General features: G+C 32.5%; 4 protein-coding genes across 5 annotated transcripts; 1 reads left to right on the top strand and 3 right to left on the bottom strand.

Moving 5' to 3' along the window:
* Positions 1-2,868: 2,868 nt before the first annotated feature.
* Positions 2,869-3,549, bottom strand: LOC25483635 (F-box/kelch-repeat protein At3g23880). The gene has a single exon (XM_013612333.2). The coding sequence runs from the start codon at positions 3,547-3,549 to the stop codon at positions 2,869-2,871; it is 681 nt and encodes a 226-aa protein (XP_013467787.2).
* Positions 3,550-6,451: 2,902 nt separating this feature from the next.
* LOC25483636 (F-box/kelch-repeat protein At3g23880) lies at positions 6,452-7,902 on the bottom strand. The gene has a single exon (XM_039834907.1). The coding sequence runs from the start codon at positions 7,773-7,775 to the stop codon at positions 6,780-6,782; it is 996 nt and encodes a 331-aa protein (XP_039690841.1). The 5' UTR covers positions 7,776-7,902; the 3' UTR covers positions 6,452-6,779.
* Positions 7,903-15,441: 7,539 nt separating this feature from the next.
* Positions 15,442-21,021, top strand: LOC25483637 (putative RNA polymerase II subunit B1 CTD phosphatase RPAP2 homolog). The gene is made up of 7 exons (XM_013612335.3): positions 15,442-15,659; positions 16,504-17,109; positions 17,344-18,147; positions 18,234-18,421; positions 18,521-18,784; positions 19,499-19,657; positions 20,489-21,021. The coding sequence occupies exons 2-7, from the start codon at positions 16,521-16,523 to the stop codon at positions 20,591-20,593; spliced, it is 2,109 nt and encodes a 702-aa protein (XP_013467789.1). The 5' UTR covers positions 15,442-15,659; positions 16,504-16,520; the 3' UTR covers positions 20,594-21,021.
* Positions 21,022-21,136: 115 nt separating this feature from the next.
* On the bottom strand, positions 21,137-25,322 carry LOC25483638 (protein WVD2-like 4). 2 transcript variants are annotated; one of them, XM_024777309.2, is made up of 9 exons: positions 24,972-25,322; positions 23,717-23,915; positions 23,104-23,433; positions 22,945-23,003; positions 22,506-22,583; positions 22,306-22,384; positions 22,154-22,225; positions 21,937-22,044; positions 21,137-21,847 (listed from the first exon to the last, which is right to left on the bottom strand). In XM_024777309.2, the coding sequence occupies exons 2-9, from the start codon at positions 23,909-23,911 to the stop codon at positions 21,410-21,412; spliced, it is 1,359 nt and encodes a 452-aa protein (XP_024633077.1). In that variant the 5' UTR covers positions 23,912-23,915; positions 24,972-25,322; the 3' UTR covers positions 21,137-21,409. The 2 variants fall into 2 exon arrangements, with proteins under 2 accessions (XP_024633077.1, XP_013467790.1); XM_013612336.3 differs by having other exon boundaries at positions 24,981-25,321.
* Positions 25,323-25,836: the final 514 nt, after the last annotated feature.

A 25,836-nucleotide genomic window follows, 5' to 3' on the forward strand; every position in this document is an offset into this window, starting at 1 on the left:
GAAGAAATCGCAGCTCTCTCTATGCTCTTCTCCCTTCTAAGCTTTTTCTCCCTTTTCCAAAAGTTTTCACGTACAATGAGTTTCTAAAATATTAGGTCTTCTCCTATTTATACCTCTTTCTAATAACTTATCTTATCTCACTTTCTCCCCCAAAACTATCTAAAATATCAAAACAGCCCTCAACTAAATATTTTATATTATTTTCAAATCTTTATTCTATTTAACAATAAAATAAATCTCATATCATAATCAAATCCTCCAAAACTCATAACTTATCACGTCATCAATCAAATCATCATAAATCATCAAGACATACCAAAATCATGCATATATTATATAAATATAATATAATCACCTAAACTCGATTAAATAAACGATTAAACGAAAGTGGGCGTTACAGAGTTCGCCTTGAACTCGCCATGGCGAGCAACCTATTTTATGAGTTCGCCATAGCGAGCAGTTGTGCTCGCGAGGCGAGTAGCCCAGAATCTGAGGTGTTTATTCTGTTTTGAATATTGTTGAATGATGTTGATGTTTGAGCATTGTTATGTTTAATTGTTCACCTTTTTCTAGATTGCTGGATTACTGATTGTTGATTTTGATAATGACTGTGATGTATGTTGTATTTGCTAAACCATACATGTTGTTTAATTCCGGAGTCATATGAGAATGTATGCATGGTCAAGTTGTATGTAGATATACACAAGTGGGTCCATAGCATATGCATAAACAGCGGGAGGACTCATGTCCTGGAGCACTAGTTGTTCATAACGGTGAGGGCTTCGGTCCTGATGAATGCTTTAACCATTCAAAAGTCGTGAGGGCTTCGGTCCTGTTTGGTACCACATGCATAATTGCATTTATTGAGGGGTCTTAGTGGTGTCGTCATGTCATGCATGAGTCTTTGTTGTTGGTTGTAATTGTCATATTGATGATGATGAGAATGTTGTTGATGAGTATATATTTATACATATATTTTGATGAATTGATTTGAAGATTATGTTGTTGCTTTGTGAAATATATATTTATATTTACAAGATGATGTATTGATGTTTAATAGGGTGTTAGATTCAATTGATGATTTTAATATCTATATTTTATTGTTGTGAATCTCACCCCTTCTCCTTGAAAATGTTGCCCTTCCTATGGGTAACTTGCAGGTGATCCTGAGTAGTAGGTGGTGGCTCAATGTCTAGGACTCTGATACGTCTGGGATGGGGTCTTTATGTTTATGCTTATTCTTATGCATCGAATTTTGGATTAAGCTGATGTAGCTCTTTTGTTATTGTTGAACAAACTTAATGCTTTGGATTATGTTGATGATGGATTTTAACGTTGAGAATACTCCGCTGCAAATAATTATTGAAGTTTATGAAAGATGTTGAACTAAATAGTTTTATTTTCTATTTAAGAAATTTTGAAATGTAGTGTAGCATGCCCGTTTGATGAATTACTCTGATGAATATTTTGTATTAAATTACTTTTGGATAACGGGGTGTTACAGTCCCCACCCCCGCCCCATTGCCATGCCTAAACTGAGCTAAGGAGCTCACGAGAACAATAAATTGAGATAATAGTAAAGCGTAGAGATTATTATATTTTGTACACTAACCAAATCTCACGGGTCATGGACATTAGATATCAAGTCTATACATATGTATAAATATTATGACTAATATTTATATCAGATTAACCCATTATAATAAGAGGTATTCTTCCATGGTCACATGACCAAATCAATAATGTTTGGACACACACATAAAAAGATTCTCCTCAAAATATTCAATCATCTTTTTTATCAATTTCCTCCTTATTATTAAAAAAAATACTTTTTTATGTGTGTGTGACCAAATACTTTTTCTTTGGTCCTGTGACCATATTAGAATTTCTCTTATAATAATACTACATAGTATGTTTATAATATAAAACGTATGATTTAATATAATTACAAACATTACGAAAAATTAGAGAAAAGTGAGAAATGTGGTACATATGGAATGACGCCGTTAAAGTTAAATGTAGTACACAATAAGATATGGTCCACATGAGTGAGTCTATAAATAAGTCTCTTTGGGGAGCTATAACATAAAACAAGTTCAGAAAACCATTTATGCACTATAAACCGTAGTCTCTCCGTATCTTTGTTCGAACTGGCTAGCCTGCTCATCAGAGAACTTTTGTTTGCACGTGGATGAGTAAAGACATCGCTGCACTTGCTTTGCTCGCTATCAAAAACAATTCAACTATAAAGGTTATGCCCTTTAAAAGGTAAAGTTTCTATCACTAATTCATGATCATTCGTATTGATCCCACGAAAGAAAGGAAATAAAAAAATTTAAATTCTGTTGTGTTTATGTAATTTTAATAAAATGACGGTGCCATTGTAATTTTGTTAAAATCAACGTGATTCCAAACAAACAACATTATACAACACCAAAACCAATCAGCACCCATGAAATAGTCGCATCAATGAAAAATCCACTCATATCAACGAGAGAAAATGAGTGGTCTCTGATTCTGAATCAGTCAATATATAACTCTACCGCATAATAACTTAGCTGCTGCCAAGGGATTCCATAATAACTTTCAAACTGTGGTTGTAGTTATAATTGCAGTTATACCCAGAATATATATATATTGCAGCAAAAAGTGTCCGATGCGGTGGAAATTGCAGTTGTGATGCAGTTGTAGAGGTCTAAAAATCGTTTATATTGCAGCCACAATTGAGGTCACCGCATCACTTGGAATCTATAATTAGGACCAAGAAGAAACACATTCAGACATGTTGAAATTTTCCAATAGAAAAACAGCTCAAACGCAAGTGGCATTGATAGCGCATCATCTATATCCTAATATTATAAATTATAATCAAGGTGATATCAAACTTTCAACGTAGATTTTTGATTGTACCCAATCAGACCCTTGAATCTCGATAATCTTTTTAATATCGTTTCTGGCATCATAGACAAACCACCTCAACAATCTATAATCCTTTATCAAGATAAGCAGCACTTGGTTTTTATCCTCAGAAATATCAACTATCCTGCTAGAAACTCTGTAATCATGATAACGAAGGCGAGGAAGACGAATTAATTTAATCCAAGACTCTTTATTTCCGTATATCTTCATAAGCCAAACATCAGTAAAAGAGTCAGAATAAGAAAATAGGCACAAGAAATCCCGCATCACACCCATGGTCAACCTAACAAAATCTCCATAATCAGGCTGTGAAATATCTTGGTAAGATTCTTTCCCCAAATCAAGAGAAACAATGGTGATCGAGCAACTATCGTTTACACTGGAATATGCAAACCAATTAACTGAGCCGCTGACAATTATTCCTGATTCACACCCACGAGGGACATATGTAGAAGAGAAATTGTGAATCCTTCTCCATGAATGCTTGCCCAAAGTGTGAACTTTAACTTCGGTTTTGCAAGCTTTTGCACGAAGATTTTTAAAATATTGAAACTCATAACAAAAAACAGAAACAACCTTGTAATTATCAATGAAAGGGTCATAGCGAAAAGCATAGTTAGCATAACCCATATTACGAGATGCATAATATTCTGGTGGAAATTGTAAAGATGGAAGTTCCTTTACTTTTCTAGTTGAAGGGTTCGAAATAACGGTGAGATGCCTACTAACATTGAAACAAAGGAAACCGTCGCAAGAACCAATTTGGAAAGGATAGGTAGAGGCATTATAAATGGAAGAGCAATCAAAGGAGAACATACCATCGTAGGTGAAACTAGATATGAGTTTAAGAGAGTCCAATGGATAAGACGTTACACTTAACTGTGATGAGGGTTTCCATAGGGTTACGATGACGTGGTGGCGTTTTGTGCTTGTATGTGATTATTAATTTATTTGTCTCTGTGTGTATTCTATTCGGGATTAGTGGATTTTGTTTTAAGAAAGGTATTTTAGTCATTTTAAACTCAGGGGTATTTTGGTCATTTTGTGAGCAAGGGTAAATTAGTCTTTTTTATTGAGAAGGTTATTTTTAGTGTTTTACGTGGGAATAATTATTTTTACTAAGTTACTAGTAAGATGGGGTAATTATTTAGAGATGGTAATTATTCGTTATTTTAACAGTTTAAGTGTGGAGTAACTTCGTGAATTAGTTGGTAAGATTATTGAGCTCACCAAGACAACTAGAGACTAAGATCATTTGTTGTAGTGACTATATAAACATTAGTCTTGTAAGAAAATTAGGTCATTACATTCATTCACTCATTTTTACAGAACATTTTGAGAGAGAAAAATCACTACTCGAAATGTTCTTTACAAGAAAAAATCACTACTAGAAAAATAGAATTGGTGCTACAAAAGAAAATGAATTTTACTAAGGCTGCCTTTTACTAAATATCACAACGTTATTCATACTATTGGCATTATGCAAAACTGATAAAACCAGACGTTCAACAAATGATCGAGATCAATAACGTAGAACTATGGGTGGGTGAAGTAGTTCAACTCATTCTCCTCTCATCAACACAAATTCTTCTGAAAATGCAACAACTCGCCCCTAAATTGAATGATCGTACATTTCTCTAATTAAACCCTAAATTTGATTGAGTCCTTTCAAGAAACAAATAACTTGCCCCTATAGCTTTGATGATACTAATTTATTGAGTTAAAGATTGAAATTTGTAAGATGGAAATAAAACATTGAGAAAAGTTATGGTGATGAACGAGATGAAGAAATGTATCACCATGATCATGATGATGATGTTAATGGTCATGCTTGTTATGACTAGAGTATGCAACGCAAATCAACCTCTAGAGAAAATATTGTGATGATTGTAGGTTGAATTGCTTGAAACAATGTGGTTCTTACTTTTGCATTGGAACATGTATGGAAAAAAAATTGTCGTTGTTGCGTTACCAAAGCCCCTGCTTGCGTATAATAATTAAGGTTTGGAGGCTCACAACAATATTAAATAATTATTTGTTTGTTACGTGAAACTTCACAAAAGAAAATAAACTTAATAATAAATAAATAAATTACAATTTATAATGTTCCTTGGCCAATTTTGGTTATCAATTTTTTTTTCATATTATATTTTTTCTTTTTTGTTTTTAGATTAAATTATACTTCCCACTTCCCTTAAGGAATCTATATTTGGTTCAGGTAAAAATGAAGCGGAGGAGAGAACATATTTATTAGATATGTTTAGTTCCGTTTTTAGAGAGGGAGGGTTGAGGAGTGGATAAATAGTGGAGAGGAGGAGAGACATTGTCTTTAAAATTTGGTGATAACTAGGGTACCCATGGAAGAATGGTGGATAATTTACCCCAACTAATACACATTAGTCACATAAGCACATTTTTAAGTGGTATCCATGAACTATCTTGACCCCACCAACAAATTGCTCATTTTCATTGGTTGGTGGGTAAATTACCCACCATTCTTCAAAGGTAATCTAGAAAAAACCTTAAAATTTTATTACATTGTCGATATTATATTCGGTTAATTTTCAAAATCCAAAATTGTCCTCCACCATGCGCTTTCATTGTTGCTCCTCCATGAAATATCGGTTGCCTTGTGTGTTGTTTTCTTACATTTCTTGCCTACAATACTTTGCATTTTAATATCTTATACGTGCTAATTTCACTTTTCCTTTTTGGTTTATGTCACTTCTTTTCTTTGGTCTACTCACGTCACATTTTCATACCTAATAATTGCATTTTGTTCATATTTATTTTTAGAGAGCTTTTACGGTACACTCGTAAAATGAGGTGTATCGGTACTCTTCCATTTCAAATCTATAAATTAATGATCAATTTTATTAAATAAATAGTTATTTGTCAGCATTTATATTTTAGAAAATATCATTTCATAAGAAAAACACATCATTCATTGTTTATAAGAATCATAATAAATTTTTTACATATTATCGTATAAAATAATCAAAGTTTTCCATTATGAGCGATAAAAATTCAATTTTATTTTGTTGACGCTTTTGGTGAATAAGAGTTTATAGTTATAATTATAAATGATAAAAAAAATAAAAAAAAATCTTCAAAAAATAATTCATTTAACTATAAATTTAAGGGTTTAATTAGTGTACCGGTATACTCATATATGTTGGATGTACCGTAGAATTGACCTTATTTTTTAGAAGATAATTTGAAGCATACATTATGAAATTTGCATGTGCAGCGGTTAGTGACTTCACATAATATCTAAATCCTAAATCCAATCTTATAAAATCAAACCAAAACCATCTAATGCATGCAATGTGTGATTGTGAACAATGTAAAATTGTAATGGTGAAGAACCAACTACTATAACTAACAAACAAATGATAATAACACAACAACTTCTGAAGTTGCAAATTTCATTAATTAACAATGATACATGAAGTCGACGGTAGTCAAAGCAAGCATATATAAAATACATTAATAACACAAACAAAAACAAAAACTAACATAAAAGTTGGGATTGAAACTCACTCAAATGATATATCACAACATCTACATCCAAGTCCTAGTATTAAAATCAAGGCGATACCAAACTCTCAACGTAGACTGTTGATTCTGCATATGTGCGGACTTGAGTCTCAAAAATCTTTTTAGTATCATTTCTAGCATCATAAACAAGCCAGCTACATTTAGGATTCTCTTTTAACAAGAGAAGTACATGGTTGTCATCCTCAGAAATGTATAGTATCTTCGGATTGTCAACATAGTTACCATGATCATCAAAGATAGGAAGGCGGATCAATTTCATCCAAGACTCTTTATTTCCGTATTCTTTCATAAGCCAAACATCAGTAAAATATTCTGAATGAGAAAATATGCACAAGCAATCCCTTATCATACCCAAGGTCGAGTAAACCGGCATTAATTCCGTGGTTAGGCTCTGAAATCTCTTGGTAACACTCTTTCCCTAAATCAAAAGAAACAATGGCACGCCTAGGAGACACAATAGAATATACAAACCAATTTACTGTGCCGCTGACGATTATTCCTGATTCATTACGACCACGAGGGACCATTGTAGAAGGGAAATCCGAAATCCGTCTCCATGAATCTGTACCCAAAGTGTGAACTTGAACTTGAGTTTTGCAACTCTTCATGCGATTGCCAACATATTGAGAATCATAGCAAAAAACAGAAACAATCTTGTAATTATCAATGAAAGGATCATAGCCAAAAGCATAGTTAGTAAAACTATTATTGCCAATTGCATCTTTTTTTTGTGGAATTTTTGAAGACGGTAGTTTCTTTAATTTTCTAGTTGAAGGATTCCAAATAACGGTGATATGTTCACCAATAGCGAAACAAGGGAGACCGTCACAAGAACCAACGAGAATGCGGCTATAGAACGTAGTATTTAGTTGATAAAGGAAAGAGTGATCAAAGGAGAACGTGGCATCAGAGGTGAAACTAGAGTTGAGTTGAAAAGAGTCCAATGGGTAAGACATTACAGTTAACTTTGGTGGGTAGTTCAATGAGCTTGTGACGACATGGTGGCGTTTGGTTGACACTCTAAGGTGTTTATTTGCAAAACTTCTATCAATTGAGATGAGAGAATTCCACAACTTGCAGACGCAGCGGAATCGTAAGAGACACTTGACAGGGAGTCTGCACAGGATTTCAGCCACGACATCCAACGGAAGTTGAGCCACCGGCTGCTTCCTCTTGGTGTTTGAAATCAGATAATTCCACAACTTGCGGAGGAACTTCTTGGCTGCAAGTGTTAGGGTTCCGGTGGAGGTGGTTGGTCGCAGCTGCCTCGTGGTGGCGGTAGTTTCTTCTTCCATCACTGAATCAGAAGAAGTGGCGTCGTTTTGGAATGAAAATGAGTGTTGGGTAAGGGTTAGGAAAAAATTAGGAAATGATATCTTGGCAAGTAAGGTTGGTGACTGGTGAGGATAAGAAACATGGTTAAATAATGAAGTACCAACGAGGCTAGTTAATGAAGTTTCATTTTGTTGGAATGGCATGTACTTTTTGTGGAGAACGAGAGTGAGAGAGGAGTCCATTTCTTAAATTAATTGGAAGATGATGACATTTAAAGTTTAAATATTTTTTGACGTTTATAAATAGGGAACTTCTACGGTACTCTTGTTTTACAAAATATATAAATTAACGATCACTTTAATGAAATAAAAAGGTATTTGTCAATATTTATATTTTATAAAACATCATTTCATAAGAAAAATCATCATTTCATTGTTTATAAGGATCATATTAAAAAATTTACATTTTGTCATAAAAAATAATCAATATTCATTGTTATGAGTAATAAAAATTCTTAAAAATTAAATTTTATTTCGTCGAAGCTTTTGGTAAATAAAATTTAATTCTCTTAGTTGTCAATGATATAAAATAATTATTTTTCTTCAAAAAAACAACTCATTTATTATTAATTTTACGACTTGGTGTACCGATACACCCAAATTTATTAGATGTACCATAGAATTTGCCAAATAAATATACCTACTTTTCGTTTTAATCACTCTAAAAAAACGAAAAGTAGAGGGATTTAAATGAGAAATCAAAATTAAGTGGAGAGGATTTTAAATGAGAAATAATATTTGTATATACATTCTTTCACAATTTTTATGATGATTTTTATCTCATATCCACATTATGTTTTTACTTTCTCTCTTTATTGTTTTAATTTTCATGTTGATACTTACTTTTCTTAGTAAATTTATGGTTGTTATTTAAATTGTCATACAAATAATTTGATCAAATAACACACATTTTTTCAAATGTCCTAACTCAAGAGAGGAGGGAGTATAAGCTAATATAATAACTTGTTGGTGAGTGAGTGGATAAATAAAAGTTAAGTGAGGGATCACATGTTTCAACTACAAGTCTACCGTCAAATTTTCGTGAGAAAAAAATGACAAATTAAAAACCCTTAACAAAATATTTTAATGTACTCCCTCCATCCTTTTTTATAAAACTATTTTATTAATAAAAATTATCCTTAAATAATATTAGACTATTTATAAATTTTTAGATGCATTTATTACTCTTTTTCCAAATAAACCCTTCATTAATATTATCAATATACTTTAAAATATGACACGTTAACATTAAATATCTCTATAAACAAAAGATAATTTGATAATATTAACATATATTTATGACAAATTTATTACTTCAAACATTTTTCTTAATACTGCAATTTTTGTAAACTATTCATATAAAAAGGAACGAAGGGAGTAATTAATATGTTCATTTTGTGTGAAAATATAATTGTATTGTCCTATGTGTACTTCTTGCGGTCTCGAATGTAAGAAACAAAATAAAAAAAATAATGGTTTCAAATGTAAACAAAAGTATATAAAAGTCATCATATTAAATGTCACTATTCCACTTTTACCCTCATTAACTTTATCCAATTTGTTTCACATTCCCATATTTAACACTTTTAAAAGATTTTTCATCGCGGAATTCATAAGTCATGTTTCCTTATAGAGAAATTCTAGGATCACACCTTCTAACACACCCTTATAACACACTCCATTAATAATTATTCACACCATTCACTTTTTTTAATCAATTACCTGTTAACCGGTTCTCTATGTTAACCCTTTTTTTCTATTTTTTTGTTCTTCCTGGATAAGTCTCCTAGTGCTAACAGTAACCCACCAAGCTACTCCATGATACCTGATAGGGGTGGGCAAACTCGGGTCTACCCGAATGTACCCGACCAACCCGATACAATTTGAAACATTCGGTTTGGGTTAATATGGGTAACGGGTTGCTCAGGTGAATTTTTAAGGTTGAACCCATATGTACCCGAATGAACCCGACCAACCCTACTATTATATGTACGCTCTTCCTAATGTGATAACGGATGTACTTCATAAACATGTTTTTGGACATCAATGTTGATTTAATTTTTTCTTGATATATCTTGAACAAAATTATTAGAATTAAAATAAAAGATCATACATTCCCCTTAAAAATTTAAAATTAAAAAATCAAAGGCAAACCAATAGAAGAAATAATAACAAAACTTTGATAACAGATTCAAGTCTTACATAGGATGATCACATTTCAAAAAAGAGTAAAAGCGTTTACACGTTATAACCATCACTTTATTCATATCAATTAATTCATACTTGAAGATATTTTTAGGAATGATTTAACAATATTTCTTTTGACAATCGTGAGAAATTTGCTCAGTAACAACGTTGCAATAATTTGTATTTTCCTCTAAGATGACTTACCAATATAATTTCATAATCACGAAAGTAAAATAATTCATATCTAATGAATTTTTCTTGCAAGTATATATAAATTTCAAATATAGGATAACTATGGACATAATTAATTTATCAGATTCTTTTGATATTATCAATCAAATATCAAAACATACTAAAGTTGCAAATTAATATGTTGCATTTTTTGGTTATTTTGATACTAATGCAATTTTATGTCATACACCTTTAGTTTGTTGCAAGTATTTTATAATGAAGTTTATTATTTGATATTCTATGATGCATAAAATTATAGTAATTTTTTTTTTTTTAAGAAAATTAAAAGGTTGAATACTATTTTAAAACAAAATTATGAGGACTTATCATTTAGTCATTTAATATTAAAAAAAATAGAAAAATAAGTTGGATAATCCATTACTCAATCCAACCCAACCCAGAAATTAGGAGTAAATAGTCAATTATCCCCCTGAAATTGTAAGTTTCGTCAATTACCCCCTTGAAATTAACAAAACGTCAATTACCCCCTTGAAATTGCACAACGTTAATCAATTTACCCCCTCCGTCAAATTCTTCTGTCAGTGAACATGAAGTTTTGCAAATACCCCCCTGAAGTTTTGCACTTATGTGCAAAATGCCCCCCAAACTTAAAAATTTATATGTTTTTTTTCTTATCTTGATTCAAAAGATATTAAAGACAAACAATTAACAGTTAACTTTAATATTTAATCTTAAAATAAGAATATATCCTCTAAAAATAACGCATAATTAATAACTTCATATTACTTTAGCAAAATGCATGTTTAGTTTAATTTTTAAGATAGAACAATTTTATTCAAACTTATCTTAAGAAACTGTTAGAATTAATTATTCATGAGGAATGACTGTCTCTAGCTTACTTTGTAAACGTGAAAGTTTTAGATAATTATGTTAGCTTTCTAATGGCTTTGGTTTGACGTCCAAATGATTTTTAGAACTTGAGTTATGATCAAATTACTACACATGGGTCATGTGAATTTTTGTGAAAACTTATCATAACTTTTTCTTTGAGCCGTGGAACTTTTCCAAACTTGAATTTGGGTTTAATGAAGTACTTAGAGTGAATAATTGAGTATGTATTTATGTATTTTGGAATGTGAATGTGTTGATGGTTCAAGAAATATTTTGGGCGGAGTTGAATCGGTGAAAACAAATTTTGAGTTAAATGTCGTTTTGTCTTGGTTTTTCTCATACGAACTTAAGCTATCCTTTGAACTAATTTCTAATAGTTTGTAAGTGGCTTAAGTCCTTGACTACATGATTGATTAAGATTGAATTGTAGGATTTCAAATTTGAATAAGTTACCTAAGTTTGAAAATTATCAATGTTGGCCGTTTGCCACATGATTTGAATTTTTGTCGGAAATGTTTCTTTAGCAAATTGTCTTGTGAGTTATTGAGATTATTCTTGTATGACTAAGTGAAGTTGTATGAATGAATGATTGTATTGAATATGATGTTTATCATGAGATGTTATATGTTATCTTACTTAGAATGTAAGGAATGCTTGAATGGTGAAACTATATGTGATAGTTGATTATGAATGATTATATGTTGGATATGATATTTATCATGAGATGTTGTTTTCCATATTACTTGGAATATGAGAATGCTTGAATTGGTGAACTATATGTGACAGTTGATGTTGAATAACATTGTGGATTATTGATGATCATGTTGATGTGATGATGGTGAATACTATGATTTATTTGTGTATGGGCATGTTTTCTTGATAATGCAATGATGTGGAGATAATCAATATAATTGGGTGTTGTCCTATATATTGAGGTTGAGATTGTGAATTGTTGTCGCATTATCGAGTCCTTATACATGTCCATGCATCATAGTCGTTGTTGCTATAAAAGGGATGACTCTTTTACTTCGAGATTATTGTAAGGCAGGTGTGAGCCCTTGCAATCGATGTGCAAGTGGCATCGAAAGGTGACGACCTTGTTGAGATTTGGTACCACATGCATTTATGTGTCAATAAGTGCATATCATGACATGAGTCTTATTTGGAAATGTGATTGGAGATTGTGAATGAATATTTGTGAATTGATAATTGTTCATGAAATATGATTAATGATTGTGCATGGCTTATGATTGGTGATTGTTCATGATGTATATGATCGGTGATTGTGTATGAATAACTGTGAATTAATTATTATTCATGATACATGTAATTGGTGATTTTTCATGAAATGTGATTAGTGATTATTCATGATACAAGTAATTGGTGATTGTTCATGAAATGTGATTAATGATTATTCATGATAAATGTGATTGGTGATTGTGAATGAATAATTGTAAATTGATAATTGTTCATATGATTGATGAAGATTGATGTGAGATATTGGTGTGTGATGTAAGTACTAATGTGTAATTATTATTGATCAAGTGCATGATGTTTTAATTGAAATATTCATGTTAACTGTTATTTGGATTATGATAATGTAATACTTACCCCTAGTGGATCTGTTATGGACCGCCTGCCTATCTGTATGGATGGGTAGACGTTGTGCAGGTTTAGTTGCTTGGTGAGTTCTTGTGCTTGGTGGATATCTGGAGCTTTCTCCGATATCGATGTTTAGAATTAGTCGGCTCTGATCTAGGCTTCGTTGTGTCGGTCTTGATTAGTTTATTTTGGATTTTGTTATGTTTGGAGATTACCCGTTTGTTGGGATTTTTGAGATGCATCTATATTGATGTAATTTATTTATTCATAACATGTATATTTGAATTTACTCTGGTTTATATTCCGCTGCGACTGTTGAGGTTTATGTACATGTTTATTGGTTTTTGAATTTTGAATAAGACGTAATCTCTATTTCTTGAATAAATGTATTATTCGCATGTTTAATTGCTTTAATAGAAATAGGAGCGTTACATTAAACAGCTACTTTGAATCTTCAGTTTAAATTTATGGATCAATTGTAGCTTCTGGTGATGATTTCGCTTCTGATGAAAACCTTGCTTCTGATGACCTTCTGCTTCTGATGAGCTTCTGCTTCTGATGACATCATCACTTCAGCTTCAGAAGCACTTTAGCTTCAGACGCAGTTTTCTTCAGATGCTTCGAATTCCTTTGCTCTCCATTGTTCTTCCAAGACCTATTGAAATTACTTGACTTGCTTTTGGTCCTGTATACTTGAACAATTATTAGCAATAACCAATTGACAATTTTTAATACCTTGTTATCATCAAAACTCATTAAGGTTCATTGTGAAACACATTTTGTTCCAACAGGTAATTGACATTTTGTTAATTTTAAGGGGGTAATTGACGAAACTTACAATTTCAGGGGGGTAATTGACTATTTACTCCATAAATTAGTGGGTTTGTCCAAACCGATCCAATATCATTACGAGTGATTATTTTACCTTACCCAAATTGGAGTACCCTATTTGGTTTAATTTTAGGTTTGGCCAAACCCAATCCAAACTCATCCACGAACACCCCCTAGTCATGTACATACAATTCTAGGAAGTAAGAATGATTTAATGTAAGTTGACAACATTATTCCATGATGAAATGTCCTATTTTTTTTGAGTAAAAATAGTAGACCATGAAATGAATTAATGGAGAGATAAGAATAACAATGGGTAGAGAATTTTTTCTTTTGTTGCCAGGAGTTGTTAATGAAAAAAAAATGATAGAAATGATGATTGTAGGAGCAATGTGTGTTTGAGAAATCAGAGTGGAGAAGTAGTTATATTTTTTTTTTTTTGTCAAGTAGTCTAACGGTTAGAGAAATTCATCTTAAAGGCGAATAAGTAAGATGTCTGAGGTTCGAATCCCGACCCCTGCATAAATTATGCATTATCCCTTATCAAGTGAGCTAAGCTCATGGGGACGGAGAAATAGTTATTAACAATTGTATGAGATGAACTTAGCTCATTTGGTAGGGATATTGCATATTATATGCAGGGGTCAAGGTTCGAACCCCAGACACCTCAATTGTGTAAGGTGAGAAGTTAATTGGAAGTAAGTTACCAGCATTAAAAACTAATTGATTGTGTATGATAAGAAGATAATAGTGTGACATTCGCTCCTAGTGCTCGAATTTTAAGAAGAATATGCCAGATATAAATATTAAACTCCTAACCAATTAGAGAAAATAAATATTAAGTGGGCATAAACATGTAAAATACATGCACTTCTTAAACATGCACTTAAACTCCTGTTTCAGGGTCTTTTCAAATGTACTTTAAGTTCCTTTTAAAATACATGTTTAGGACATCAAAATGAACATTAAGAAGTGCATCTCTTTACAGACAGATAATTCCCTAAATTAGTAAATGTGAAGGTCTTTCGCTTTTCTTAATACAAAAGTGAGGCATAAGATGTAACCAAATAAAAAAATCTAGTCATATTGAACAACACACAATGTAAAATTCTATGGAAACAAACCGTGAAATAAGAAACAAAAGAGAAGCAAGCATTTCATGTTGGAGTTGAAGGCAAAAATAGGCTTCTCTGCACACAAACTTGTTTCTTCCTCGTCAATTTTTAATTTTTTTTAGATAGACGAAATGATAAAGTCATTATAAACTCACACACACAAGTGGAGTACTGGGGTTCGAACCCCGATCATGACATCTAGCCTAACAATTTCGACATTTTATCAATTATTAAATTATATTATGCTCTATTCAGAGATGTTTTGGGTAAGGATATTTTGGTATTTAAAAAAAGGCTACACCAAAAGGAAAGTATTACTTTTGTTAATAGGTATAGATACACCGGCGTTTCCAATGACAACAACTAATTAAATTTATAATTTTTTCAAATGTATTAATTTACATTGTTATAAAATTCATGACATAAACATTTTTTTTTTTTAATATTTAATATAGATCGGCCTAACCAGAATAATCTGATTCAATCTAATTTAATACATGGACATTTTTCTTATAAAAACTAGATCAAATATCTAGGTGTTTGTGGTTCAGTCATTGACTTAATTTTTTGGATTAATTCAATGACTTAATTTTTTTCGACTGTCAAATAATTTTTTTTTTTTTTTGTGGTGGCCGGAATTCGAACCGCGGACAACAACTGAGCTAAGCTCACGGGACGGTCAAATAGTTTCTAAAACGACATTTGAAAGTAAAAAAACAAAATGTAAAAATAGAATAATTTATATGGACCGTTGGATCGCATAGCCTTGTACAACACGAAAGGCAGCCCTACACAACTCAGCCAAGTAGTTGATAGTATAAAAAGAAGACGGTGTACTTGTAAATTGTTTTCGTGAATCAAATCCCTAAATCCAATATAAACCATTGGAGTAGTAAAGTTTCTCTTGTTTTTCTTCATTACCCAATTCAACTCAAATTTTCAACCCTAATCAGGTACGCATTCAACGACGCAACCGAACCGTGAACTCTACTCACGCCACCACCGGAAAATCCATCTCCACCGTCAGGTTCCATTACTCTATCCCTCTCCTTCGCGTTCATTTTTTGTATGATTAAATCGTTGATTGTTATATTCCCATACATCGTTGTGCACAAGCTGTTTGATAAAATGCTTCAATTGAAAAATTTGTTGGTTAGGACTGATTTTTTAGAATCATGTTTTATATATGTATTGCTAAAAATATAAATAGTGTGTGTCATTGGACCAAATTTCTATACTGAGTTTTCTTCTCTGGATGTATATTTTTCTGTTGTATGAGAAAAATCAAACTTAGATGTTAGACTAGAGTTCTTCTATATTCGCTAAATTACCTTGAACCAAAGTTATATATCTTACTTGGTATCAAAATTTTATATATGAACTTTGGAATAGAAATTGTAATAGTCCAAAATCTCAAGCTCAGATACCCCAAAAAAGTAGAAATCTTGCTTCCTCGGTCTAATTAGAAGCATATTATTTTTTAAGCTGATCTCTATGTATGCTTATGTTTGTAAGTTGATAGCTAGAAATTTTAATGACTATGTATAAGTGTCACACTGCCAATAATTATATTTTAGCCGCACCAGATTACAGCCCAATAATATTTTTTATTTTTTTACTCAGGCAGGTAATTCACTTCATTTGGAACTGGTTTTATCTTCATGGGTTGTGTTAAAAAATTTCAATTTTAGTTTTAGTACTTGACATCGATGTATTGATTTATTCTTTTGTTCTCTTTTATAATGTATACAATTGGATGAGTGCTTTAACAGAATTACTTACCTTGATGCATGTCTTCTGATGTGAGTTCTAAGTTTTGTTGGAATGTTAAAACTTATTGTGGTGTTCTTTGTGCCTCATGCAAATTCTAGATACTTGCTTGTTTCTGATGGAAAAGAACCAGCCTGTTTTTGTCAAAGATGCTGTTTTGAAATTGCAATTGGCCCTCCTTGATGGCATCCAAAAAGAAGACCAGCTGTTTGCAGCTGGTTCTTTGATATCAAAGAGTGACTATGAAGATGTTGTAACTGAAAGGTCCATCACTAATTTATGTGGGTATCCATTGTGCCGCAATGCTTTGCCAACTGATCGTCCACGGAAGGGTAGATATCGGATTTCATTGAAGGAGCACAAAGTGTATGACCTACAGGAAACTTACATGTTTTGTTCTTCCGGTTGTGTGATTAACAGCAAAGCTTTTGCTGGGAGCCTGCAAGATGAGAGGTGCCAAGTTTTAGACGTGGAGAAACTGAACAATGTTCTTAGGTTGTTTGGAAATTTGAACTTGGAACCAATGGAAAATTTTGGAAAGGATGGAGAATTAGGTTTTTCTGACTTGAAAATCCAGGATAAAACAGAAACCGGCACTGGGGAGGAGTCTTTGGAACAGTGGGCTGGACCATCAAATGCAATTGAGGGTTATGTACCAAAACAAAGAGACAATGGTTCTAAGGCTTCTAAGAAAAATGATAAAAAAGGTGAGAATTTTACAGCATCCAATATAATTTTTTGAAATCCTACATTATCAGATAGCCTTATGCCATTTTTTGCTCAAAAGTGTCTGATTATTGTATTGTATTCTTTGTTTTCCTTATGGGTGATTTTGATATACTATAATTGTAAAGTTGAGGACCTAAGTTCTGAGAAATGGAATAGTGTAGTTACTTATCCTTATGCTTTTCCATTTTCTAACTGCTGATTGTGTTTTGCAGGGTCCAAAGCTAATCGTGGCAAGTCGGATGATTATAAAAGTTTAATTGGCAGTGAGTTGGACTTCATGAGTACAATAATTACACAAGATGAGTATAGTGTTTCGAAAGTATCATCGGGGCAAACAGACACAACTGGTGATCATCAAATTAAGCCGCCATCCATATTGGAGAAGCCAAAAAGGGTTGGCAATAAAGTGGTCAGGAAAGATGATAATATACAAGATATTTCTTCATCTTTTGAGAGTACTGTAAATATAAGTACCTCAACCAAAGAGAAGGAAATAGCGAATTCATGTAAAGATGTTCTCAAATCCTCTCATGATCCTTCTGTTGAAAAGAAAGTTGTCCACTCGATTACCATTTCAGAAAGAGAATGTGATGCAGAACAGAATAATTCTGAAAGGAAATCGATACAACTCAAAGAGGAAACAAGTATAGTTGCTGCTAACGATGATGCTTCCACTTCCAATTTAAATCCTACCAATGTTGAAGAGAAATTCATAAATGAAAAAGCAATTGAATCATGCCATACTAAACCAAAATCTTCTCTTAAATCTAATGGTAAAAAGAAACTCAGTCGCTCTGTTACATGGGCTGATGAGAAAATCAACGGTTCTGGGGGTAAAGATCTCTGTGCAGTGAAAGAATTTGGAAACATTAATAAGGAGTCTGATGTGGCTGATAACGTAGATTCTGCTGATGATGAAGATATGTTACGTTGTGCATTAGCGGAAGCTTGTGCAATTGCCTTGAGCCAAGCATCAGAAGCAGTTGCTTCTGGAGACTCGGATCCCAATGATGCTGGTAATTGATGTTTCCTTAGAGGATTTTCTATTTGAATACTAAATTATTTCTAATTATATTTTTGTCTACCAATGGATCTTGTGCAGTATCGGAAGCAGGAATCACTATACTGCCACATCCTCCCAATGCTGTTGAGGGAAGTACTGTGGACGATGATGACATTCTAGAAACAAATTCAGTTACTCTGAAATGGCCAAAGAAACCTTCCGAATTTGATTTGTTTGACTCTGAAGACACGTGGTTTGATGCTCCACCAGAAGGTTTTAGTTTGACTGTAAGTCTAATAATTTTTTTTAAAAAGTATATAAAGCTATACAAGTTTTTATATTATACTCAATTACATACTTTGTTTTTTTTCCAAACTTTCTTCCAGTTGTCACCTTTTGCTACTATGTGGAATGCCTTCTTTTCGTGGATAACATCGTCTTCTTTGGCATATATATATGGGAGGGATGTAAGTTTTCATGAAGAATTTCTATCAGTTAACGGGAGAGAATATCCTAGCAAAATTGTCTTGACAGATGGTCGCTCATCTGAAATAAAACAAGCATTAGTTGGTTGTCTTGCTCGAGCCTTACCTGCAGTTGTTGAAGAGCTCAGGTTGCCAATACCCGTAGATATATTAGAGCAAGCGATGGTAAGATTTTTAAGTTATCTGTTTATTATAGTTGTTTTAAATTAAGTCATGAAATATTTATTACACTCTGGTAAGCAAGACCTACTGCAATTTATACTGTATCGATTAAGACATCCCTATTATGTTTGTGACCCCTCTCCAAAAAAAATGCAAAGCCACTTATACACACAAAATAAGGAAATCAACAAAACTGTAGAAAAGGAAAATTCACTTCGCACCTAATAGCACATGCTCTTTGTTGGAATCAAATACTGAAACGATATCTCCAACTCCAAGTTTCATCAATTTAGTATACGTGAAAAGGAACTGGTTTAGATGGCAGTTTGAGTAATTCTTTGCTTATAAAACATTGCTTTATTATTTGGAAAAATGAAATATAATTTTAGAAACAACATTATAAATTTGCGAATGCCGACTAGTTTTGGCACAATGTTAGCGAGTTCTGGAATTTGCTTCCTGCAAAGGCAAGATAAGGCTGGTTGCTATTGACCCATAGCACATTGCCAACCATTTCTTTGTTTCTTATACTCTGTGGTTTATAGGACCAGGCTGCCTTCTTTTTCAAAATTTAAAAATTTCCAAAAAATCATGGGTTTAAGGCTGTCTGTTGCAGTTAGGCTTAAGATATATTCTCACATCAGTACTGACAAATGTTTTTCAATATATCCATTTTTGTTTATACGATGATGATTTAAGTGCACAACTTTCTTTTAGGTACGCTTGCTGGATACAATGTCATTTGTGGACGCACTACCAGCATTCAGAATGAAACAGTGGCAAGTGGTTGTTCTCTTGTTCGTGGATGCATTGTCTGTTTCTAGAGTGCCTACTCTTATCTCATACATGACGGACAGGAGGGACTTGTTTCTCAAGGTGAGACCGTTTGTTTATATTGTTCTGATTTATTATTTTACCCACATTACTATGGTAGCAATCTGATTGACACATGAAGCATTTCATAATGATATCAGGTTGCATATATAAATATCCCGACAAACTTTTAATCCTTATTATTTTATTTGCTAGTATTTTGGTTACTTTTTATCTGCATTTCCTTCACCTTTGTTTGTTTATTCTAAATGTGAACTTAACAAAATAAACCCCACATAACTTAGCTGCCCCATGCTTTCATAATAATACGAGGTTGCATGGATATCCTGACAAAACGCTTGATCCCTATTATTTCATTTGTTAGTATTTTGGTTACTTTTTATCGGTGTTTCCTTCACCTCCAAACTTAACAAAATAAAATCCCACATAACTTGGCTGCACCGTGCTTAGATATTATTTTACTCTACAATTCGGTTTATCTAATGTGGTTCTCCAATAGTTGTAGACTTGAAATTCTTTTCCAAAACTTGCCTTACATTACATTAGCAGTTCAGCCTGTAATTGATATGCGGATTTTTAGTTAAAGTGAGGTTGACTACATGATGTGCACTCAAATTGCCATATGAATAAAATTTACTTGCATATGCATTTGACTTTTACCTTTTTTTTTAAAATAAACCACCTTCCCCACGTATGTATTTCTTGGGAATGATGTTAATATGGGCACTTGTTTTGGTTGGAAATGATGTATATAAACTGAGGTTAATCCTATCTTATTATTTTCAGTTTTCTTATCTTATGTCATGTTTTGCAATGATTTCACTCAACGTGTAATTTGTTAACCATTGTTCTGGTGTTGGTTTGGTGAAGCAGGTTCTGAGTGGTTCACAAATAGGCAAGGAAGAGTATGACGTTTTGAAGGATTTCATTGTACCGCTTGGTCGAGCACCTCATTTCTCTTCTCAGAGTGGAGCTTGACAACATTGAATTTCCATCATAAATGGGCAAAAGCTTGAACTTAATCAAACACGTATAGGACTTTTAATCATGAACACAATGTTACCTTTCTCTTTTACCTTCAAAGCATTGGAGTGTTGAGTAAATATGTTCATCGCTGTCAAACATCCAATTATAAGTACACCGTGGCCCCTAGCGACAGAGGAATCCGATTTTATCTATATGATACTCTAATGCTGTTGGTGGGAGGGAGTGATTGATGCAAAATTGATATTCAAATGGACAATATTCCAAGTTATTGTTTTCTATTGAAACCGACATTTTGTATTAATCGATGGTTTGCAGTTTCTACAACGTTCTGAAGATGTCTTTTACATAGCATTTGGCATGTAAAAATGGCAGAGTGGAAAAGGTCTATTTTTGGGGAATAAAATTACAATTATCTTCATGAATTAAACGAAAAACTTGCAAAATTCAAACTATATTGAAGGAATATCTCTTTCATAGTTCCCAATTCTTTTAAACTTTTTAGCATTATGCTTATTGACAAAAACAGATGTCTTATCTTTACAAGTAAATTTGAAGAAGACTCTACTCCATTCCATGTTTCTTAATAAGAAGCTACAATGAGCTATAGTAACAGTGTTCCTTCAATCAGATGGAAAAACATATCAACAACTTGATAACTCACAAATTAACAAGGCTTTCTTACCATTCATTACAAACATTTAACAGTTTTAATTATGATGAATATGAAGACCTTTATATTCACAAATAATGAAATAACTGGTAAAAAGCGCGAGTTTACATAAATACTCTTCACCTTGATACACCAATCTACACTCCCACTGCAACTTCATAGGGTACGATTTCTGGTGTGGAAGCATTTAGGACCAACACACTGTTCTGTGATTCTTGTTCCATCCCATTCTGGTATTCAGAAATATTAACAATTGGATCTTTACATTCTTCACTGCCTTCTACTATACTTGTTTTTGCATCTTGGTCGATTACTGAGACCTTGTTTGTGGAAGACACGACAGAATCCATTTCTGTTTTTGTGACCGTTATTTCCTGAGATTGTACCTTGGCTTGAGTTTTTTTGATTGGTTTCTTTGAACTCACATCTTTATAGCCTTTTACCTTTGCCTTGGTTGAATCATTCTTCTGTTGTTTCTCATGTGGGATAGAACTGGATTTATCTTCTGAATTGTTGTTAGCAATAGATCCTTTGTTTCTTCCAAGCTTTGGTGATTTTGGGCGTGTCGTAGGTATCTAATTAGTAGATAAAATACAACAGTATAAGAAATGGTAAGAGAAACATTTTCTCAAGTAATCAAACTATATATTTTTAGAGGAGTTACCTTTTTCAGCTCAACTTTTGGAGGAGGTTCCTTATAGAAACTTGGCATTGGAGCTGCTTTGAATGTCATTCTCTTTCTTAATTTCTTGATCTCTGCCTCTTGGCTTTCCTGCCAGAAATCAAAAGAAAAAAAATAAATACAATAATAAGCTAAAGATCTGCCAATGAAAACTCGAACCATATGGAACAAAATATCGATGAGTTATTCACATTGATACCTTTGATTTCTCTTGCAGATTACTTATCTCAGCTTCCTTTTCCTGAATTTTCTCTTCTAACTTTGAGAAGAACTGGATGAAAAGGATAAAATAGGATTAATATCTATCATATGCAATTCAATATCAATATGCTTTAAGGTTTCAAAAACAACCTCTCTTCGCTTTTCAGCTCGTTCTTCCAATCTGAAGGAAAATCCAGAGCCGTTGCTCTTCTTACCAGGAGTAAGACTTCTGATAGCATGTAAACTAAATTTCATGAATCTATTATAGGTATAGAAAAAGAAGAAAGAATGGCAATGCCACAAGTTCATATCCTAATGAGACATAAAAGTTTAAGATTTAATAATCTTACGAAGTTGTCGAATTAACATCGTCATCTTCTCTGTTTGGCTTTTCACTTTTTGCAGGGTTTGAATTCTGATCAACAGGTCTGTAGTCATGTGGAAAACCATAAAGTCATAATTCGTTCATCAGAAATATGTTGGAGTATTCTCCTACAGATATATATATGAATTCTTGTTTATAGTTGAATCTACCTTAGACTAAAATGTATTGATGAATAATATTATAAATGTGGCTAACTTTAAAAAATGGTTTATAATTTAGTAAATATTGGAAGCTGGGATTGCGGTCATGGCTACAAATTACGCCACAGTCCATGATAATGAGGCATAATGCGAACAAATGCAGCCACAATTGAGGTCGCGTATGCTTAAAATCATTAAAGTTGCATACTAATTTTGGTTGCGGGCCATAATTTAAAACGATACAGTTTGGAGTTTAGAACTTACATTGATGCCTCGGATGTCTGGCTTTTGGCAACTGCAATCAATGGGGTAGACCTCCCAAACTGGTAGATAATATAGAAGTAATGAGCATGGAGACCAATGAAATGTAAAGAAGCTATCAAGCTACATAGAAAAGAACATTGACAAACAAAAAATCTTTACCTCAGAGCTTTTAAAGCTATTTATAGATGTCAAAGAAGTCCTTTGTTTAGAGTTTCCATTGTTTGTTTTTGCCTCCTTTGAGTTTGTCAACTTTCTTGAATTAAGAGTTGAAGTCACAGCTTGAATGTGCTTATTTTCTGTCTTCTTAAGAATCCCATCGGTGCTTTTCTTCATAGCATCAAGACGAGCTGATTTCGATGGGAATGTAAGGCTCTTTGAAAGGTTCTGTTGTCTCGGTGTTTGAGCTGAAGTTGTGCCCTTCAAATTTGGTTTAACTTTGGTGGTAGATTTAGTGTTCTTTGGAGCAACACCACTTTTGACACCAGGTTCCTAACATGATTTCACAAGGTCAATTATTTACTTTATGACATGTTTGAAATGACTTATCTGAGCTTATCTATCGACATATTAATCTACTTGATAGTTTATGAAAAACAACTTGTAACATACGAAAAATAATCTGTTGGTTTTGTCTAATTATAGAAATAGCTTATAGGTTATACATAAACACTTATATGCTAAACGTTTATGCTATAAGCACTTAATTAAACTGTTTATCCAAATATCGTAAATAATAATTTGTTGCTTATTAAATGATAAGCAATTATGGTACCTTGGAACTTTTGGAGTTTTTAGTAGCTGCAGAATTGTTGCCATCAATTTCTACTTTGGGTTGAGATACTTCATTCTTGGGTTCAATTTCTGCATTACCATTGTCTTCAACTTCTTTATGTATGTGTTCTACCTTGGTTGTTTCCCCAATAACATGTTTCTCGTCTTCCATAACTACTTCATTTTCAGATTCCATAGTCCTACAAATAGTCACAAAAAATAGAGGTTAGTTTAGACATAATCACTTGTAATCCAACACAATTTGTTTTGTTTTGATTTTTTTGCCTGAATCAAATAACAAAATACAATGAACATAAATAGGAAATCCAACAAAATATGCAAAATTCTAGCAAACTATATTCCTAAAACATGTATGGTTTAAGTCCATGCTAACTTTATTGAGTTTTTTTAATTTTTATTTATGCTAGAGCCAAAATCTTAATCTCTTCAAATTGCATCATGGGACCGATGTGGTGCGGCACTTGATACTCGGCCGCGTAAGTATGTGGTCAAGTTTAATCTTTGACGGGTGCGTATAGAAAAACATTTCGATAATGTATCTCAATTATCTCGTAAAATTAGTCTCACTATTTTAAAATTTGACAGTTTTGGTCGGTCCATTAAATACTTGATCTAAAATATGGTGATATGATATGTTTTAAATGAAGTTCATCCAAAAAAAAGTATTTTAAATGAAATTTGTAAGAAAATTTTCTTACGATTTCATCAATATTGATCTTTTCTCATCATTAAATCATATATAACGTCATTTAAAACATATCACATCACCGAATTTGTATTCTTAAAATCGGAGGGTCAAATCTGCAAAATGGTGAAAATAGGAGACCAAAACTGCAATTAAGATGAAAAAAATTAAAGCTTAGAAACACTGTTAGATTATATTTTGAACTCAAAATTCTAGATCCTCCCAATGCTGTAATTTTGATTAATCTTCCTAAGGTTACACTTCTTTGAAAATGAAAGCATGGATTTGAATTCTCTACAATGTTTGCCACAAATCTGAATTCAAATTCTCAGAATAAGATTCTGATGCTACATTTTCTCACTAAAATTAAGAAACAAAAACAAAAAAAAGACATTATGATTAGATCTTCATCCTCTGCAGCAAACTCTCCACAAACTTAACTCAAAAAAGTTTAATTCATATTGAAAACACACACAATTCAATGAAACTAATCATAATTCAAATCAAAATAACAAAAAAAGACAACATAAATGATGCATAAAATACTCACACTATGTACCTCTTAAACTTGGGTTTGAGAGATTGAATTATGCTAAAGATTAAGTAGAATTATTGAAGAAGTGATTTAGTTTTGTAAGTGCTTTTGGATTGGATGTGAAGTGTGATAGTTGAACTTGAAGATGGAAACTGAAGTTGGTGATACTAAGGTTTTCTTTGTGGAGAGAAAGCTCAAGTGGAACTAAGCTAGTTTTCAATGAATTGGAAATGTAATAGATAGATAGATTAATAGCAACTGTCACAATGACTCTTCTACCACTCCCTCAAATATGTAACTGTCACTGCAATCAATAATTTTTCTTTTTGTTTTTGCTAGCATAGCTTTGAGGTGAAACTATAAATCCCTGACACAAACATATACATATGACATTCTGACATATCAATATTTGTAATAAATTGAGAAACCTAAATCATTAAATATATATATATAATAACATGTCTCGGTGCAGTGTCAGACACTGAACACTTTTTGATCTGAAATGTTGGTGCTACATAGGGTAAAACCATGTGCTTGGAATCAAAGGATATATTTTCTTTTGATGATAATCAAAGGATATATAAACAATATGCTTTGTTTTTAAGTCTACATGTGTGTATAATGAGTTGTTGTAGGACACTTAATGTGACACATTTTGGTGGAAATTCAAACAATTAATTGCATTTGTGAGATAAATGATGATTTGGATACATAACTAATTAAATTTTTTAGCAACATTGTTTATTTGTGGATAATATATGACAAGAGATTAAAGACTATTATTTTTTTATTATTATTAAAAAGAGATTAAAAACTATACCCTAGTAGTGTAAATTTTGTATACATCGTCATTCAATAAAATTCCACCACATAAAAGTGT

This window comes from Medicago truncatula, chromosome 1, assembly GCF_003473485.1.
Source record: "Medicago truncatula cultivar Jemalong A17 chromosome 1, MtrunA17r5.0-ANR, whole genome shotgun sequence".
Lineage (NCBI taxonomy): Eukaryota > Viridiplantae > Streptophyta > Magnoliopsida > Fabales > Fabaceae > Medicago > Medicago truncatula.